General features: G+C 39.8%; 1 protein-coding gene and 1 long non-coding RNA gene across 6 annotated transcripts in view; one reads left to right on the top strand and one right to left on the bottom strand.

Annotated features, from left to right (window-relative positions):
• PTPRG (protein tyrosine phosphatase receptor type G) overlaps window positions 1-7,160 on the top strand; it is a 521,921-nt gene extending 514,761 nt beyond the window's left edge. For all 4 annotated transcript variants that reach the window (XM_081901339.1, XM_081901337.1, XM_081901336.1 and 1 more), the window contains exon 29: window positions 554-7,160. In XM_081901339.1, the coding sequence (XP_081757465.1) occupies window positions 554-700 (147 nt within the window). In that variant the 3' untranslated portion in view covers window positions 701-7,160. The remainder of the gene's footprint in view (window positions 1-553) is intronic.
• Window positions 1-20,634, bottom strand: part of LOC309365297 — a 36,132-nt gene extending 15,498 nt beyond the window's left edge. The window contains exons 1-2 of one of the 2 annotated variants that reach the window (XR_014165977.1): window positions 20,511-20,634; window positions 15,652-15,772 (exon numbers count right to left, since the gene is read on the bottom strand). This is a non-coding gene — a long non-coding RNA (uncharacterized lncRNA). The remainder of the gene's footprint in view (window positions 1-15,651; window positions 15,773-20,510) is intronic. The other variant, XR_014165978.1, reaches the window with a different exon arrangement.
• Window positions 20,635-20,660: the final 26 nt, after the last annotated feature.

The following is a 20,660-nucleotide window of genomic DNA, read 5'->3' as shown; positions in this document are numbered from 1 at the left end:
CATCCCTGCATTGTGGCTGTAGGCTTCACAGGAAACACAGGACTTGTATGCCCTAACTCTTTAGACTAGATCAGAACAGAAAGGAGGTGCACGTAATATTAAAAGAAGGCGAGTAAACAAACCTTTATTGAAGATGTAGTTTGTGAGAGGTGACTGAAAAAAAGATGAGAGTGAATCTATTGCAATAATTGGGCAGGGGTCTAGCTATAACACACAACCAACAAAATTGATTGAAGAGGCAAGTCTTTTGGTTGAATCTGTTTAACTGCCCTTCGTAAATAGTTATTTGTGTATGTTCTCTCAACTTTGTAATTATTCAACAAATTGGCCGCATAACTTAATTTTGTTTCATTGGTACTGTACCTGGCTTTGGGATTATTTTCTAATGCAAGGTTGGTATCAATGTTTATATTGTGGGTTATCAGAGTATGGGAGAGCTACAAGATTAAAGGTGTCAGGCTAGGGCACAGCAAGCAATACTGAAAACGCAAGCTGAACATTTTACTTCCTTGAATGTTAGGTTGTTTTAAATGTTCTGATCTTTCCATTCCAGGAGCAGTACCAATTTCTTTACAAAGCAATGCTAAGCCTGGTCAGCACTAAGGAAAACGGAAATGGCCCCATGGCACTGGACAAAAATGGTGCTGTTATGGCCAACGACGAATCAGATCCTGCAGAAAGCATGGAGTCTCTTGTCTAATTGGAATATTGAAAAGGCACTTAATTTGTGGAATTTCTGAAGACTGAGTAAACTTTTTTGAGGCCTTTTTTGCCAGACTCTAGGTTATACAATAACCCAATTACTTTTTTACACTGATAAAAGTTTTGATATTTATTTTTGCCATTTTATGTCTTAATGGTATCCTACTGAGCATTTGCACCTCTTGTTTATTTCACACAGTGAAACGCAATTTTATCTAGTTTGCACTATATGATCAGTGTTAACTGCCTATAAAGTTGTAATACAAAAACAAGCAAGCAAACAAACAAACCCTGATGTGACATTCCATGACAACAAACATGCTACTTTTTAGTTGAAATGCCATGAAGTTTTGTTTATTACTATGAGCCTTGACTCTAAAGTCTTGAATGCTAGACCAGAAGGGTTCTTTTTGTTTTACAAGAACAGTGCTGTACTCTAAACATACTCCAATGTTTATTAATTTTCATATAACTTTGGTAATCATTATAGGTCTTCTGTATTCCAGTAACATGGATGAGTGTTGTTTTTTTTCTTCTTGTTTGACAAAGTGGTGTGGTGATCACTAGCTACACTGAAGTGCAGTAGCATCCAGAGGTTGAATAGCTGGTCTGCATTGTTTGAATTGCTCCTCTCGGCTGCATGGAAGCCTAGGAATTGCTTTCCATGTCACATACTAAATTACATTCCCGAAACACTGAGCGACTCAAATCTTGAGCTTTGACCTCAGTCTTTGGTTTTACAACTTTACTGATTCCCCAGATTTTCACAGTGGCATTTCAGTATGGGAAAATATTTTGATCATATTGCCACCACAGTAATCAACAATATACTACCAGATCATTTTATTCCAAAAGCATTTAGGTCACAATTTCCCAATTAGTATTCACCATTTTAAACATATATTTCCTTCATTCTTCTGGAACAGGATTTCTATCTTGACAATATGTTGCAGGATGGCAAAAGGAATTTCTTAATTTCATAGCTGTTAGATGCCGTTTTTACAGGTGTGTAATTTTCATACTTTACTGCTAAAACGTACTGATCCATATTACTGGTGAAACGATCTAATAAAAAAAAACTACCTATAAGATTACACTCTTCCTTTTTTTTTGAACCAAATTAATTATTTAGCATACATCTCCTTAGTTCATTGATCCATTCCTATATATTATACATTATACTACACTGTCCCTGTTACTTCAGGCAGCCACTTAATCTATTTCCAACTTAAGAAAACCCATTTCCACTCATTAGCTTTACATTTAAGCCTCTGTTTTGAATAACTTAAAACTGCTCTGCTTTCCAAACCACTTTTCTGTGCAGCTCATTTAAGCATGGATGGTCCCATTGCACTGCTTTTTATCTACACTGTAAGAATGGGGAAATGAATTAAATTCTGATGAGGTGCTTGGTTACATGGCCCATACCATCTGTGGTCATTGTAAATAAGCAGCGAATGCCCACAGGAGGAAGATTACAGAGTGGACCTTGCTAGTATAAAATTCAGTATAATTGGGAAACCGGATTTAATGGCTAAAATGTATAACTTACGTTATAGCTACCCAAATTACTTTATTGTGCTCTTGTGCTCTTGGTTTGTCCTTGAATCAGTTTGTTTAAAATGATCCCTTCTTGTTTTTGAATTTACTTTACTATGCCTCCAATTCAAAATAGTGAGAAGAATGTGCCTACATGTAAAAACAGGTTCCTGCCAGTTATATCTGCACTAGCTGTCAAGGGTAGAAGTGGCTGTGTGTATGTATGAGGGAATCCAGGGTAAGCCAACAGAGACACTGGTCTACTTGTCATTAAGATGGTAAATTGAATAGTCCCCCAGGCAAAAAAGCCATGCCAATAGAAAATTAGGTGTCAAGTAGAAGTGTTCTAGCTTAGTCTCCTCTAGCTCTGCATCTGCAGGGGATTTTCCCACCACAATAGTGTGAACCACACATTTGATAGGTTTGCTACCTTGGTGAGAATTCACTGTGTGCTAGGGCTAGCTCCTCTATTTAAAAAGCCACTGAAAATTCTTATATTTGGTAACCAAAAGGCACCAATTCTATATATATATAGCCAAAACTGAGCCCCACTGAGTCTAATGGGACTTACTCCTTGGTATGCATATAGGATTGTAGCTTTAGGTAATTATTTGCATGCAACAGTCACTACTACAAATGTAAGAGTTGCTATGCAAATATTTGTTATTTGCAATGTACAGCCAGGCTAATACTGGTGCCTCAATACTGCAGGGCAAAACCACTTCTTTCTTTGGATGATGATTTCCAGTGTTTTCTCTCCAAATGTATGGGAAAGTAAATTAGGGCATTAAATATTTATTCAAAGTAAAACGTACAAACATTTAGGAAACAGCTTATAATGTTGACAGAATGTCCTATTCTTTCATAGATTTCTTCATCCATAGAAAAGAGAGAAATCTAGTCTGTGCCAGCCACACATTCAAAACACTTTACCACTAAACTTAAAATAATCTGGATGACCTTAACCCTTAAGTAGAAGAGTTTGAAGTGGTTTTTATTGACACAAGTTGATGCAGGTGTATTTGTCTCCTACTCTGATAGCAAACTAATTCAAGTATCATATGCTTAAACAAATGCCTATTTCTTTATAATATTGTCTCCTAAAATGTAAAGGCCTCCTAAAAGGGTGTGAAAATAAATGTCCGGCAAAGCAGGAGAAACTATCCAGCGATGCAACAACTGCTCCGAAATTCATCCATGAAGCTGCTGTTTGTAAACACACAATTAAGTGCCTCTCACATGTTGCTGCCCATTTTAAATTTGCAATTGAAATTATTAATGTGGCATTAGAGAAAGTAGGGTCCAAAACCACAACAAGATCCTGGTGGTAATTGCATTGAGGAGCCTCCTCTGTTATGGAGATGGATGAGGCAGCACCCTCTCGCACTGAGCTCCATGCACATATCAGAACCATCCATGCACTCTAGAGCTGCTGGAAAAGGACTCCAGGTTCCGCAGTAAATAAACTACATTAAGTGAAGCTCACCAGAGAGGGGCCTAAGTTGTCCACTGCATTGTGTAGATTTAAGACTATCCAGAAGCTGCACTTCACTTTAAAAACCCATTTCAAGTTACACTATCTGTACTGCTTCTGCTTTGACCAAGAGGCACACTGCTTGTATTGGCATCAGGGACTGCAGTGCTTCCATTGCTGGCAATGGGCACTGCTTCAGGAAATTACAACTTTTGAGCATGAGACGAATTTTGATCACTTCACATCCAAAATTTTGTGGCAAGAAATGACTGGTTCAAAAAGTAAGAGGTGTGTGGTGTGTATGTTTCCCGCCCCCCAGGTTTAGTTGGATTTGTTGGTAGCTTTTCATTTGAGTCTGAATTTGTGGAGGAGATACTACAGAGGGAAATGAATGTGTTTTGGCAAGACTGCCTGGCAGCACTTAAGCCAATTCCTTAAAATGTGTACCAAGTTGTACAAGTGTGTTTTTCGGTGTGGATTTTAAGACAAAATTAGACCAGTATAGCTGAAGTTGGATTGTTTGCAAAGCCAATTCCATGTGAATTCCATCTCTTCTTTAATATTTACAGGATTTTGTCCACAGGTGTATAACTCGATTTAATGATCAATTGCTTTGTTTTAATTAGTTCACATGGGAATCAGGGTGTATTCTTAATGCTGCAGTCAGCAGGTAAAGAGGGGGATAACAAGATACGTTTGGGGAGAAGGGTTTGATGTTTCATGTGAAGTTCAAGTTACAAAGTGTAAATTTGCTGTGACATGAAAAGCTGCAATTTTGAGTTTGCAGCTCTCATTTTGTTCTGAAACAATCCTATTGACATGAGCCCCAGTTCAGAGGACGCTTGGGCCACACTAGATGTGACACTGATTGCATGAATGCAATCGACATATTGTTTTTATTATGCAAATACCAACAACCAAGGAGAAACCTAAGCAGCCGTCAGACCTTATGGGGTGGGAAGGAGGAATTCAACTTTTTCTCTCCCTGCCAAAGTCATATGAGCAGCAGTTGGCGCAGCAGTTTATGAGAAGTTAATTTTTGTCAGAACCATGGGAGGGAGGGAGTTAAACTCTCCATTCCCATCAACCCCTCCCAGGTTTAGACGTTATTTACTCTTCTCATTGGCTGCAACAAAAATGTGCACAGTATTTGTATTACTGCAATTCATTCAGTAGTTTGGCCCTTAATCAGGACTTACATCCCAGTGAATTATTTGGAACAAGTTAGTCATTTGTGTCCTATTTATGTTCTGCCTTTCTACCCAGCTTAAAGCAATGGGTCTTGCATCTGTTTATCCAAGGAATATTTGTAGTATTGCTTATCAGTGTAAGCTCTGAATTTATAATAACAGATCAGTGGGCTCAGCAGTCTAATGAAATACTGCCATTGGTCTTTTCTGTTAGACTCACATTGACTATACTTCATTGTTGAGGGGAGGATATCCTTCTGATGATACCTGACTTTTGATTAATTTATAAACATTAGTCATTTTCAATATTAGCATTTTGAAAGAAATGCACTTGTAAAAGACTGATGCTTGTATAACCTGTCTTTGCTAATGTGGTCTGGAAACAAAGAGAACATGGGATTGTAATATGGATACTCTGAAACAAATTGCCTCGTATGTTTGGGCCACTGAAAATCAATGCGTATTTATGTATCAAACCCACATCTAAAGGAAGGGTAGCGCCGTTGGCATTCCCAGTCTACAGCCTTAGTACTGCAAATACATGCTTTGCTTTGTACTTCTTGAGTATGATAGTTGATATGAAAAGTCACTTTGCATAGATTAAGTTCATCACACTTGAACAGTGCAGGAGGTAAACCAAAACTTTTATTTTGAAACAAATTATCCTTTAGCATTTCAGTGTGTCTGATCAAACTCTGAATGCAAACTATCAGGAGGCAAAAGATGTGGGTGCATGTAGGCACATGTGCACACCTCTGTGTAAGAAATACAGACTTTTTGGGTCCATTGTAGAGCTAGTGGAGTTGCAATCAGATGAGCAAGGTTTTAATTGAAAGATTCATTGGAACGCTACCAAAATGCTATCCCTTTTTAATGACATAGCACAATGACCTTGTTATAAGTATGATTTCTTATAAACTGCTATTGTATTTTAAAGTAGAGATATCAATTTTACCAAAGAAACATAATACTAAATATTAGCAAAAATAATGGAAAAATTGAAGAAGAAGAAATAAGGAAAGTATAGTTGTGTTGCAGGGCAATTGTATGCATGTTTGGTTGGAAGTCAATCCCATTGTGTTCAATGGGGCTTAGTTCCAGGTAATGTGTGTATAGGATTGCACTGTTAATGACTTAGCAGTCATTTTCTCAAATTCATTCTCTTCTGCCACCCACTCCTGTGATACATGGTTATGTTCAAATAGTGCCAGTGAATTTTATATGAAGGGGAAATGCCTCATTACTTATCCACTGCATTTCTTTTCTTTTTGAGATGTAATTCTCCATCCTTACATGTCAATTCTTGAGCTTTCTCTCTTGATTGTCATTATAAGTAATGCATACTACATTAGCTTTGCTTATCTGTATGGGGAAGGCATGCAAAACAAACAGGGAGAGTACACAGAGAAACTAATGAAAAGACTTGGCCTCGACATTGTCTTAGCTGTTCAACTGTTTTTAGTATTTTTGTTAGATATTTGCAAAGGGAAGCCTTTTCTACAGAGGATAATTAATTTCAAGAAAAATGTCTTGAGTTTTAAGAATAAACATGTCTCCAGAAGAGGAGATAGTCAATTTTATAAAATGTCACAACTCTCCAACATTTGGGGTAGTGACCTTTCTTTCTTTTGTTAGAACCTTTGAAACTAGCAAGCAGCCATTGTTTCTAAAGAACTAAGTATTCATCTCTATCCATTATTTTCATTTCCTTCATTTTTAAATAGCAGAAATCATTAAAACTGTAAATATTTTGTTGCTTGAATAAGCATCTTCTGGGAACTTTGTATCTATGGTATATAATCATAGAATTTTATATTTTCATATAAAGCTAATTTTTTTCTAGTTTCAACTTCTTCATGGTTTTTTTTCCTTTTGTGGTGGATATGTGAATACATACTTTATGTGTATTGAAGTAGTGAAATGCCATCACATTCCAAAAAGAATTCAACACATGTTATTTCTTTGGGACAGTGATTGTTGATGCTGGATTTTCTTTAAATTCCATTGTCAGTGTGTGCAATAGGAATTAGACTTAACCAGTCACTGGATAAGTTTGTCTCATTGACCCATTGGGGAAATGTGGTGTTTGGTTTGGGGGGAGTTATTAATTTTTTTGTTTTCTGTTCTTCCTTTTTGTAACTTGAAGAATTTCCTTTTTGTTATGTTTTAAAAGTATATCAAATCATTCTATTATAGTGTTATTTAATATGTAAATTGTATTGCTATACATAAAATAAAGTATGGTTTTTGATGTATTTACAATAGTTGGTTGATATTTTCACTATATTAATGTACACCATGGCTAACCTATGCCCCTTCTATTTCAGTGCACCTACTCTAATGCTCAATCCAACCCTACATGTAAATTGAAACAGGCTTTTGTCCAAATGCAACCTGAAAGAGAGAGAAACCTGCATGGAGATAGACCACAGTATGGTCACAGACTCTATACATCAGTCACAAGAGCCTGTTGTTGGAGAGAGTGGTGGGGTATACCTTTTAAAATAAACAAGATCACATTGAATACTGATAAAAGGCACTCTGATGTGACCTCCATCCATAATTCACAGGCTGGAAAGATGAGGATACAGCATCCTTCCTTCTTTGTGAAGCAGACTAGGATATGTATCTCATCTGCTATTTTAGGGTATGAGTTGAACAGAACAATTTATTTAATGAGGCTTATTTGAGCCTTTACATTTGAAGAGAAAGATACTAAAAAAGATCAGCTCTGCAGTCCCTGTTGCAATTAAACTGCTGCACCATGGAATGAGGAATAGGGGTACATCCTTTGGACATTTGAGAGCTTAGCTTTGTTCAAAACATCGACTGGCATACCTAGACAAAGCCGCTTTCTCACAAAGCCTTTTTTTATGTCTATCGGGTGCAAGTATATTACCTGGGCATACAGAAGTGTTTGGAACACTGATGGGCAATCCACAGCCCTTCACTTCCTTTCAGGTCCCCCCCCACTCCCCACCAAGGCTGAAGAGCGAGAATGAACAGAATAGAATGAATGAATGAATGAATGAATGAAGGGGAGACTGTGTGTAGATGATTTCATGCTTGTGTATACAGATGTATGAGAGAAAAAATGAAAGGAAGATGGGTAGATAAAGAACAGGAAGGGCAAAAAACCAGAAGGGGTCTCCCACCCCAATTTTGCTTTGGTCTCATACTCATGCCCCCACCCATTTTTGCATGAGTATGTGGCCCTCAACTCTGAAAGTGTGGTCTACCTCTTGATTTAAAGGGTATTGAGTTATTGATAAAATATTGGGTCTGGAGGGAGAAAATCCAGGTTCATCTTTTTGTTCACATATGAATAGCCTTGGGTGGCCCATCAAGTCAAGATGTTCCAGGATACTCAACTTACCCAGGATTTTGCAAGAAATATAAATAATATTCCATACCATCACCAGTCTATTTGCTTTCAATGCATTTATGACATCAGCAACTCCAATGCTAATCCCCACTCTAAGTCAAACCTAGCTTGTATCCAGCAACCAGCATAATTCACAGTAAGAAAATAGGCAACGGCTGTCATGCTTAACAAGTCAGGGAACCAACTGTCAGCAATGAATGTGGATGCACAGAAGTGAGCAACAACCAGCTCTTTGAAAAGCAATAATATATATTCCCCAATGTATGGGGCAAATAAAAATAAGCTGCTTATTTTATGCAAGAATTCACACATCTCATAGTTTAATCTCAAAGTATGTTCCCACAATTCACTGGACATCATGCTGGCAATAATGAGTCCTGCTTGATAGATGAAAAGCCCATCTGGTCCAGCATCCTGTTTTCACAGTGGCCAGCAAAATGCCTACGGGAAGCCCACAAGCAGGACCTGAGTGCAACAGCACTCTCCCTACTTGTGATTTCTGGCAACTGGTCTTCAGACGCATACTGCCTTTGGGACTGGAGGTACAACACTGCAATCATAGCTAGTAGCTACTGAGTGCCTTATCCTCCATGACTCTGTCTGATCCTCTTTTATTGCTCTCCAGTAATAAGATAAAAGCTTAAAGTACTTCATTTAACAGTAGCTTGCTATGAGAAACAATATGCTCATGCACTTCCCATGGGAGTTCTGCAGCAGGCATACATGTTCAGGGGCACCATCTGCATGATCAATCATGGGACACTGAACTTGCAGGTCTCTCTTTCTGAACTGAGGTACCTAGTTACAAATCCAGACAACTGTGAAATACATGGTATCCTTGAAAGGACTGTGTAGAAAATAAATACCTAAAACTTTTTAATATGAAAGTCAGTGGGGCTACTGCCCTGTTATTGCTGCTTCACATGTAATTAGAAAAGCTACAGTATAATTAACTGTTCCCAACACTTCCCACTAGTGGCGATAAGGCTCAGTTAACTAACTAACTGCATCAGGAAATCCCAACATTGTAGGCAACAACAGCTAATGACTTTAAGATTCCAGACTCTGCTAATAGTCATATTTAATTATAAGTAACCATGCCATTGGGGCGCAGGTGGCGCTGTGGGTTAAAGCCTCAGCGCCTAGGACTTGCTGATCGAAAGGTCGGCGGTTCGAATCCCTGCGGCGGGGTGCGCTCCCGTTGCTCGGTCCCAGCGCCTGCCAACCTAGCAGTTCGAAAGCACCTCCGGGTGCAAGTAGATAAATAGGGACCGCTTACCAGCGGGAAGGTAAACGGCGTTTCCGTGTGCGGCTCTGGCTCGCCAGAGCAGCGATGTCACGCTGGCCACGTGACCCGGAAGTGTCTCCGGACAGCGCTGGCCCCTGGCCTCTTAAGTGAGATGGGCGCACAACCCCAGAGTCTGTCAAGACTGGCCCGTACGGGCAGGGGTACCTTTACCTTTACCTTTAACCATGCCATTTGTATGCAGTGGGTTTAAATGTCATAAGCTGCTTCTTCAGGAAACTATTGACTTAGTTTTTTAAAAAAATCAATGCTGTTGTGTTAGGCAGCCAGCTTCTGACAATGTTTCCTGTGCTCAGATTAACTCAGTCTTTATTGATCACCCCTAGTTTATGTTTTGTCTTCGCTGCCAATCAATGGCCCTTGATGCTTCTGTGAATTAAAAAGGGAAGCATCAAGGCTTCCAGTCCCACCTACCTTAATGGAAGCAGCTCCCACGACAATGGGGGATCATCAGAGAACTAAAAACAGGGATGATTGAGGGTAAATCATCCTTGCAAAAGGGCTTTACTTGCAGTTCATCTCAGTACCTGGTTCTCACTCCAGCATGGAATGTGGGAAGCAAAAGCACTCCACCTGGCGAAAATCCTCCAACACTGCCATTAAGAAGCAGAGGTTCTCAGTTTAATTGGATCTTTAATTGGCTTTAAAGTACCGGTGCATGATGGAAAAGGCTTACAATATACCAGCTACATGGATCAAAGGTTTGAATTGAAATAAGATTTTCTTCAGCATAAGAGTCGGTTGGGAAGAGGGAAGCCCATGGTTTGTTTATTCTAAGCTTCTTTTATATATTTATGATTCGGCAGCCATCTCTGGAATATAAGATAAAATTATATTTACAAGTGAGGAAGGGACGTTGGAGCAATATTGATATTTACAAGCAAAAATGGAAACTGTGTGATCTGAAATGAAGAAAGGAGGGGGGAAGCTCAAGTATGACTGTTTTGGAAAGACAGAGTAATTCCCCTCACTTCTGTTTAAAAACAACAGAAAAAAGAGACTGAGATTTGTGGTTGCTACTGACGGAATGTAATTTGAGTTTAATTGGGCCATAAATCTCTTGCTGGAAAGAAAAGAATTTGGGGGCTGTGATAAGAATGCTGCAGAGATTCTGGGAGTTGGAAAGGAGTATTAAATCTCCAGCAAGTTCAAAAACTGCCCACCTTTTCCTAGGCTGAGGGGGAAATGGCGAAGATCTGTGACATGTTTTACTAGTGAGACAGAATGATTTCTAGCAGACTGTCGCCTGTTCTGAGACATCAAAACAAGGGACGGAGATATAAAACCTCTGAGAAACTTTGAGATTAAGTTCGACCCCAAGTCACGATGGGAAGAAACAACAGCTGGGAAGTGAAAGAGATAACACCATATATGGACAGAAGGAATCTCTGGGGATATAACAGTTTTCACATGCAGGACAGAATAAAGATAATAGTTTGAGTTCCTCATTTGAAGCTTTATAAATTTATATATTGTAACATCAGGAATGGAAATCATTAATTATGTAGCTGTTGACTAAGGGATTATTATTATAACTGAAATGTAACTGAAATTAATTAAGCTTATGGAACGCAGTAATGTAAGATTAGAAATGCACTCAAACCATCATGTGGGGAGTCATTTTAACTAAAATGGCTCTTTGATAATTGTATAATTTGGGAATTAATTACTGTTATATTTTGGCTATTATTGGGGGTATGTTGGAAAACTAATGATTTTTTAATAATAAAAATACAAACGAAAGCATCAAAATCCAGTTGTCATTTGTTCAATTTCTCTCCCTAGCAGTGTGCTATTCTTTTGAAATCAAACTGATTATTTTTTTGTTTGTTTTTCATTAAAAGAACGTGGATGGATGAAGATGGTATATTTTCTGGGATTAAAATCTAAAAAATTAACAACTATTTTCAGGACTTTGAATTTTTCACCGTTTTATGAGACACACAGGTGTTGAGAGCAGATTTTTGTTTGACTTTATTAGATTCTTCTGTCTGATCTCCCAACAGTTGTGCCATCTGTTCACTCTGAAAATGAGAGATGAATCTGGTCTTGACTTGTTAATTGGAGATACAAAGCCCTTTAGGAACAGTAGAAGTTTTAGGTTTGCTATTTCTTGTTATCTACTTCAATCTGAGTTTCATTGAACTATTCTACAAGAACACAGAAAACCATATTATATTAAATAAGAGAGAGATTAGACTCTCTGGGCAAGTTCTGCACTCCAAAGCTGATCTTGATTGTAAACTCAATTAATTATCTGGGAATGACAGCCAGTTCTACTTTATTTCCTGTAATATTAACTATAGGCTTTCACAGATACTATATGCTTCAGCCTCAAATCCAGCCTGTGCGAAATACGATTACTCAAAAGACCCACTATGTTCAGCAGAGCTTATTCCCGAGTAAGCATGCATATGATTGCAGCTCAAGTTGGCTCTGCACAAAGCATTGTGGACTTTGGACCTACTAATGTTATAGCTTGGTCTGCATCTTGAATGGACATAGGGCGCCCCATTCAAAGCCAAATTTAAAAATATATAATACGTAGGAGAGCACAAGAAATAAGGTAGGCAGATATGGATCCACAGCATTGTGGGGGACACTTCAATATTTAGGAGTACTCTTTCCATCCCTCATTACTGCCAACTGCTGGAGGGGGTAGAAAGTTACACAATGTAATAAAAACACTACCTGATGTTAAGTGATCCTACCTCAACAGGAAGGAGCTGTTTTGAGCACATTCCTATATTATGCCTAAAAGGAAATTCCACTCAATACTCCATACACTATAACTCCATATAAATAAAGAATTCTAAACAAAGATCAAATGCACTGTCCTCTTATAAACACATTCCTTGATTAAAAATGCTGCAAAACAAGGGAACTGACAGAAAAGGCCATATTTAACAGTGAATGTGAAGCACACTGTACCAACTGCTCACCTTTGCATTTCTCGAGTGCAAAGCAGGGTTAAGACTATTTTCTGCTCTGTGAGTCCTACAAGCCTCTTACACAAAGGCATCATTAACCTTTTGAAATTAGATGTCTTCAGTACGGTGGTACCTCGGTTTAAGAACAGTCCGGTTTAAGAACAATTTGGTTTACAAACTCCGCAAAACCGGAAATAGTTTCTTGGTTTGAGAACTTTATCTCGGTATATGAATGGAAGCCGAACTGTGGAAGGGCACCGGCGGCGGGAGGCCTCATTAGGAAAAGCACGCCTCGGATTAAGAACGGTTTTGGTTTTGGTTCAGGAACAGATTTAGTCCGTAAACCGAGGTACCACTGTACTATTATTCCAGATACAGCCTGCCCTACAGAGGGAGAGATCTATACTGATTTTTTAACATTTACACTGTGGTATTCCTTGTCAGTGTGATGTATCAACTTTTTATGTAATAAAGAATCCTTGCTTGGCTTCTTGCTCCAAAATGCATGCATGTTAATGTTAAGGAAACATCCAGGCACAAATTGTGTCTTAATGCAGTGTTAACATTTTGCATTGCCTGTTTCCAATAGTTTTTTTAATAGTACTTTTATATGATCATTACAAAATAGGTATTCAGAGGTTAAGACCTGTCCTTACATGCCATTATTTAAGCAGTATGATGCCTTTTACAAAAGGCTAAACTCTTTGGACTGACTCCCTCAATACAGGCATTAGAAGTCTTTCTCTGCCTAGGTTCTGGATTTTAAAACTAATTTTAAAGGCAGTACAAGAATTTCATTGGTTGAAATCCTAATATTGGTTGCTGGTTGGAATAATTGCTCTTCAAAAAAGTTCTTTGACGTTTGTTTCTTGGAACTTTTGCCAATAAAGTAAAAATCTGATGCTATTCTAGGTATCCTAAAGGTTTATTTGGGATGTGGAGATGGGACTCTCCATGACAAAATAAGGTGGGGGGGGGGGGGTTACAGCTAAGTGGGTGTGACAGGCACAGCAACCATGAGAGAGCAGTAAGATGACAACTCAAGGACAGGAAGGAGCCAACCCTGATTTCCCTTCTGTTGTCAGCTGGCCCTGCCCCAGGTTCCCTCAACCTTCTTCTAGGGCTCTTCCTTCCTTCCCCGTCCTACTTACAGCTGCCTCTTCCACTCAGCCACCATGTCCATTTGGACATCAGAGGCAGTCTGTAGCTAATGGCAACTGCTGGGGAGCCATCAGCACAAGCCCCCTAGGCCTGAAAATTGTGGGGGCACCCCAGCAGTGATTTTTCATTTTAAAATATACAGCCCACCCTTTATACAGGGGCGTGGGCAGGGTCACACCATAAACTTTGGTATCTGACCTTCCATTATCTGTGAAGGAAAAGACAGAACAGACAATACACATGGCTGTATTCGGGGAGCGGGATTTAGAAATATAAACTGGCTTGCACAAGTTCTCTTCATTGCTTTCACCGGTTGGGGTGCTATTCCAGCTCAGACATCCATGGAAGAAAAAAAACAGACCTTAAAGAGGATGGGTACCATCTGATCGCATACCCAGGGCTTCCACCAGCTTCTGCCTGGCAACTTCATCCACTAACTTCAGCCCACCAACTTCCCAGGGTTTTATCTATTCATGAATATTCACCAGTTTCCTTTCACACATCATATTCACACATGTACACTCTTTGCTTTCACCACATTCAAACCCTTCTACTCACAACACAAGCATATGCCAGCCAACCTCCATGAAGAATATCATTCATTTATCTTTCACTGTACCTTCATTCACATTCTTGTCCCTGCTGCAGCTCAGATTTCCACCGACTTCTGTTGACTGGCTTCCGACGGTGAATTTCAACCAATTTGCATCCACAAATATCAGCCTGCTTCAGCTTTACATCTACCAGCTTCCAAATGTGAACTCCACCCACCACCTTCCATCACCACGGATTTCAGCCGCCTTCTGTGATGGAAAAGTTTGTTTTGCTGGGCAGGTTGGGTCCCCAAGTGTTTTCTTTTTCCCTGCCAGAAAACGGTTATTGAATGGCAGCCTCTGATTGGCCGGGGTTGCAGGAGAGGGAGTTGAAAACGAAATGATTTTTAGAGTCAGTTTGTAGGTTGGGATAGAGCAGGAACAGGCAAACTCCAGCCCATCATCCCTAGCTAACAGGACCAGTGATCAGGGATGATGGGAATTGTAGTCCCAAACATCTGGAGGGCCAGAGTTTGCCTATGCCTGGGATAGAGGCTGGGAGAATAGGTTGGAAGATAGGGAGTGAGAGGAGAGTTGGTTCTGGGTAGAAACATCCACTCTGAGGAATATATCAAAAGCTAGAGAAAGGAGACTCATGAGTTTAGTATGAAGGACAGTGTGTGGTGTCATGGAAGAGTAATTAGGCCAGGAATTAACTGGGAGGCTGAGGCTGAGCCAGAAGAAGTAAAACAAAACAAAATAAATAAAATAAAATAATTCCTTCCAGTAGCACTTTAGAGACCAACTAAGTTAGTTATTGGTACAAGTTTTCATGGTTTTTTTGTTTTGTTTTGTTTCGACTATGGCAGAGCAACACGGCTACCTACCTGTAACCAGAAGAAGTAGAAGCTGTGAGAATACAGTCTACTCTAGGACTCATTCCAGTCAGGAGGGGAGAGATTCTTCTACAAAAAGAGAAGACTCCCAAACCAGTTAAGAGGGATGTGGTGATCCCTTGGGTCTGTTACTTGGAGTACCTCAGGAGTAGGGTTGTCTAAGGGGTGTGTAACTGACAGGAAGAACCAAGGTATTAAGCGGCAACAGCTGTGCAACAACTGAGAAAGAACTGAAATGAAATAACATACTCTGAAGTATCTTATGTTTTACCTACTTTGTGTCATAAACTTCCTTTGTTTAATAACATCATTCCTGTTTATTTGATCAAATCCTGCCTGAGACTCCAAATTATTAAATTTGCCCTCACACAAGTCCCCCACAGGATAATCTGGGGTAGTTTGTAGGAATTTGTGGAATTGGTGTTCTGTGAGGTGGGTGCACTATATTTAAGTAAGGGCAGAGCCAATGGCACCAGGGGGGAAATTGTTGCTGTCACACCTTCAAGCCACAATCCTGCTCAGCAAGTGAACTTGCCTTATTATCACTCCATAGCATACCATAGCCGGATGATCGCCTCTGTCCAATTGTCATTTTGTTTCTTCCCAAGTGCAGGAAGACTGGGCAATACTGAATGTCAGTTGTTTCCTGCTGCGTTCTGTTGAAGAAAGAGACAAAGGCCAACCTTTATATCCACTCAGCTGCCATGTACTTTTCTGATGTCACAGGTAGTCTTTAGCCAATGGCAGCAACTGCGGATGCATCATTATAACCTCCTCAGGCCTCACAATTATGGGTGCACCTCAGCATAATTTATTTGTGTGCTTGTTTATTGTTAAATTGTTGGTAAAAATATTATAGGCCAACCTTCATTTGTGGAGATGCACACCATAAAAATGCTGTAGACCTTTTTCACCATATTCAATTAAATGCATATCCTCCTTTTGCTTTGGCCACAGTTTATATGATGACTGGCAATGGTGGGCAAGATATGCTTTGTGGGAAATTGTTCACTGTTGCTAATATCACTGGGGATCAATCCTCAGAAGAGGAGCCGGAATCCTCCAAACCAGCAGCATCCCAAGCCAATGGTCCAGGAAGAGCCCTTAAGAGAATTGCTGTGGTTGCCTTCAGAGGCAGAAACAGAATGAACCCCCAAGCCCAAAAAGTGATGTTGTCTCAAAAGGCGGGCCAGGACTCTCATGTTCAGGAGTGCCCATTTACAGAAAATAACTCTGTAAGGTCAACTACAACCCACAATGTAAAGTACCACAACATACACAAAAAATAAGTGTGGTCTGACTGACTCCACTTACTTTAAAACATAAATATATATTGCGCCAGTAACATACATATAACGGTTACCCAAAAATAATAATGTGTTGTGAATTACTGGAATAACAAATCTCACACACCCTGCAACTATAGGGCAAGCTACCTGAGCAGCCTATGCGCAATCATATTTGCATCACTCCACATCCTATAGATGTGGAGATCATTTGGTCACAGGTGTCCATACTAGTTGTAGTTTTAATAAAATAAAAATGAACTCTGGCTTGGAATTCAGATTTTGAATTGTGGTCTGAGATTCCTGCATTGCTATGTGTTGAACCAAGAAGAAGCACGGTCCTGCTTCTGATGGGATTTCCAATGTGGCAACCAGAGTAAAAATTTCTTAATTAATCCCTTTGCTAGTGGCACATTGCTGAAGTTTGCAATTGTCTTATTCCATCCAGAACCCTGTGGTTAGTACTTCAACCACTATCAAGCCTAGGTTTCAAGCTGCTGGGATATTTACTTCTTTCCCAATATATACAGTGAAGTGTGCCTGTCTGTCTGTCTGATTATTGACTATAAGGAGGAATTTAAAAACATTCTCGTTTACCCATGCATGATTGCTAAAACATTGTGATGACACTAAATTTGATGCCTAAAATAAACATTGAAAAAGAAATTGTAGAGTTAGAAAAGCTTTTAAAAGGGTCAATCAAAATGATCAAGGGGATGGAACAACACCCCTATGAAGGAGGTTTCTCAACATTAGAACCTGTGGACATCCAATGAAGCTGAATGTTGGAAGATTCAGGACAGATAAAAGAAAGCTATGTAACTCACTCCTACAGAAGTCAGTGATGGCCACCAACTTGGATGCCTTTAAAAGAGGGCAGGGAGATTCATGGAGAATAGGGGAATCCATGGCTACTAGCCATGACGGTTGTGCTCTGCCTTCACAGTTGGAGGCAGTAATACACTTGTGTTTATTTTGACATCTGAACTAGGTTGGTGTTGTAGTTGTCGTCCATCTGTCTAGGGAGACAATGGAAGAGTATGCCTTCAGGGGTCAATCCGTTCAATATTTATTGTACTTATTTATTGATTATACTTTGTGCTGCTTCTATAAGAAGGAGAAGCCGAAACAGTTAAATAGTTGCTGGGAAGGAAGAAATAATGGCTAGGAAGGCATGCAAATAGACACACATACCTTCCTTAGGAAACTCAAAGCAACTTCCAATGATTTCCTGTGCTTAGGTTCAACAGTCATACAAAAACCATGTACTCTGAGACCATTCATTAGCTTATACATACAAGTGGCTGAAACATGAAGTTGCCAAGGGCATATATAATATTTTCATTTCTATACATAAGTGGTTTAACTGATACTCCTTGAAAATGAGATGCCTTTTGTTTCAATTTCTTGGAGACCAACTCAGAACTCACTCTACAAAACAAACCTATTACAAGCCCTTTTGTTTTTTTAAAGTGGCATATGGCACCAATTGGCATTGATAAATGAAAGCACATAACAATAAAATGCTCTGTGCTAAATGCTAGTAAAAATGACAAGCTAAAATATTATCAACATAAAAAGGAGTAGGTGCCATATTACTATCCAAAATAATATATCACACATTGTATACTTAAGGATTTCATTTTACTTTCCTGTAATTATTTGTATATATCTGATAATATCAGTCCATGACATCTTTTGGGGAATATAATTAATAGCAAGCTGGATGAGAATGTTTTTTTAAAATTGTGCAGTGATTATTTTTAAGCAATTTCTGACTTTGTTAGTTGTGTTTAACTGCCACCTAGTGTTAAAATTAACAAATGTCTTTTCATAAAACATTAAAGCTGTAGATAAACACTTATGTCAATGAGGCAATTTCCAGTTTATAAGATTTTGGAGGTCAATGCTCTTCAGTTGTTCTCTATTTTAAAATAGAGGCCAATGCTCTATATTTTTAAAATCTAATGATTTGTTTTTTTAAAAAAAAATGCTACTACATGCCCTGTAGGACAGGGACAAGGATCCTCCTGCCTGCAGGCCTAATTAAGCCCACCAGATATCAGAGATAGGCTTATCAGGTAATTTGGGGCATACCATGCCCACCTTTCCTGCCTTTGAGGTCATATATACGTCCATCAGTTATTCACCCCTGCTTTACAGTAAAGGTCTAAAATATGTATCAGGCCACAAACATTATCAACCAAAATTCATCAGCTCTTGCCCCTGGTCTGTATCCCTTTGGTGATGACCCAGCAACAGCCCACACCTGCACCAAATTTATGAGCCCAAACAAAGAAGGTCCTACTACCAGGTCTGATGCATAGGGCCATGTGCATTGCTTCAGCTGTTGGTCAGCTGCTGTTGTGGCCACTGCTTGGAGGCAAAGGGGGAATGATGTTTCTGGTTAGTTCATCCTTGACCTCCAAAAGAGCAGACATTCCCTTTTAGGCAACTTTCCAGGATTTGCCAACTGTGGCTGAAGCCAGAGACAAAAGTGGGCACAGCAAAGAATATGAATTTTACCTTTACACAGTATGCTAGTTTCTACTCCCACCCACCTCAATCCTCCATTCAGGCAAGCAAGAATCAAAGTTCAAGGACACACTGCAGTGCAGCAAAAACACTCAAGGAATGCGCAAATCTAGTGTGGGATGTGGCCTGGAGAAGAGTTTGAGAAGATAGAAAGGTGTGGAGAGCCACATACCGCCTTGGTTCTCCATCCCTGCTAATGAAGTTCCTCCATTCATGAACAGAATACATGTAAACTTTCATTGCAGAACATGTAACTACTGTAACTTGTTAAGCCACAAATAAAAAAGGTCATGGTCTCTCAAATAGAGCACCCACCTATAGTGACAGTTCCAACTGCAGAATTTGAGCCTATTTCCCACAATGATGCTTCCAAGAGGTTATCCACCATGGATAAAACAATGTGTAAGTCATCTTCAGATCCCCCCCCCCCAATTAATCCTAACAATATTACTTTATAAGGTAGCCAGCCAAATATCAGGAGACGGTATGCCAAAGTGTTGAGTGGCATTCCTTTCATTTCTACTTGATCAATGTGTCTTTTGTTATGGCAGTAGCTTAAACTGTGCTTTAATGAGTTATTTAAAGCTTATTCGCCATTACTGCATGAAAGCACAGTCAGGAATATTCCACCGTTTTTGCCCTGGAGGCAAGAATGTCATACTGCTAAAGGAGGGAAAGACATGAGAAGTCATTTCTTATTCCCTTTTAGGAGCAATCATATCTCTGATAATGATATTATTGAAGCACCAGATCTAACTGCGGCTAGGGATTAGTAGAGCAGCTTACAAGTCAAACCAGTAAAACAGTAGCCCAAACACCTGATCTGCAATGCTAGAGGTGTCCTTCTGCACAGCTCTGACTCAGTCATCAGAGGCAAAGCTCTGTGGGCAAGCTGTAGCCTAATCTGCCAGCCCAAACATTGGGCAGGTGGAAGATACCATCACCTCCCCTGTCAGCAGTAGTCAACCTCTTCACTGCACCAGCACAGCACCACAGTTTTCCCTCCACTCTGGCTGGCACAAGTGGCAAAGTTGTAAAAGTGAGCGGTACAAACTTTGGTCCATCAATCCCTGCCACTTGCTGACCAGAGATTTCACTTGACCCCCAAGACGTAACAATTCAGCAGGATCCTTCCTATAGGGTAGTTTGAGTTGGCATGTTTATAAAGTATTTAGCATGCTATAAATTGTGAACAGCAGGGGGAGAAAGGCCTTCCCATATCACTTATGAGGGAGTAAATCACACTGAACACAGTGGGACTTGCTCCTCACTAGACCTGCATAAGGTTGCACTTGTTGCTTACTTATGAGGTTGGCAGTTTGTAAGCACAAACCGAAGTACGTCTACTCAGACATACCGTAAGTCCCAATAAGCTGCTGATTCTGTTGGGCAAGAAAAGAGAGACCCAAGACTAGAGATGGAGAAGTGTAAATGGCAATTCCTGGTTGGAGGACGAGTGGAATTTATATGAAACTTATAAAAGAAAATACTGAGCTATAAAGTACCATTACATACGGTAAACACACCTTTTCGGCACCTTTTTTTTGCCTCCTAAGCAAGAAACCCGAAGTACTGGGTTCTCTCACCGAAGGAGAAAGAAGAAAACAGAGCGAGGGAAAGCAACCTCCTCCTCCTCCATCACCTCAGAGTAACCTGACCCTCCCCCCAGTCTGGTTTCCCCAACGGTTTCCTTCCCCAGAGCCGCTAACGACTTGCTCCGCCC

Source organism: Podarcis melisellensis (genome assembly GCF_964234715.1).
Source record: "Podarcis melisellensis genome assembly, chromosome: 2".
Taxonomy (NCBI): domain Eukaryota; kingdom Metazoa; phylum Chordata; class Lepidosauria; order Squamata; family Lacertidae; genus Podarcis; species Podarcis melisellensis.
Note: the sequence above shows the minus strand (reverse complement) of the source record. Positions and strands in the feature narration are given on the sequence as shown.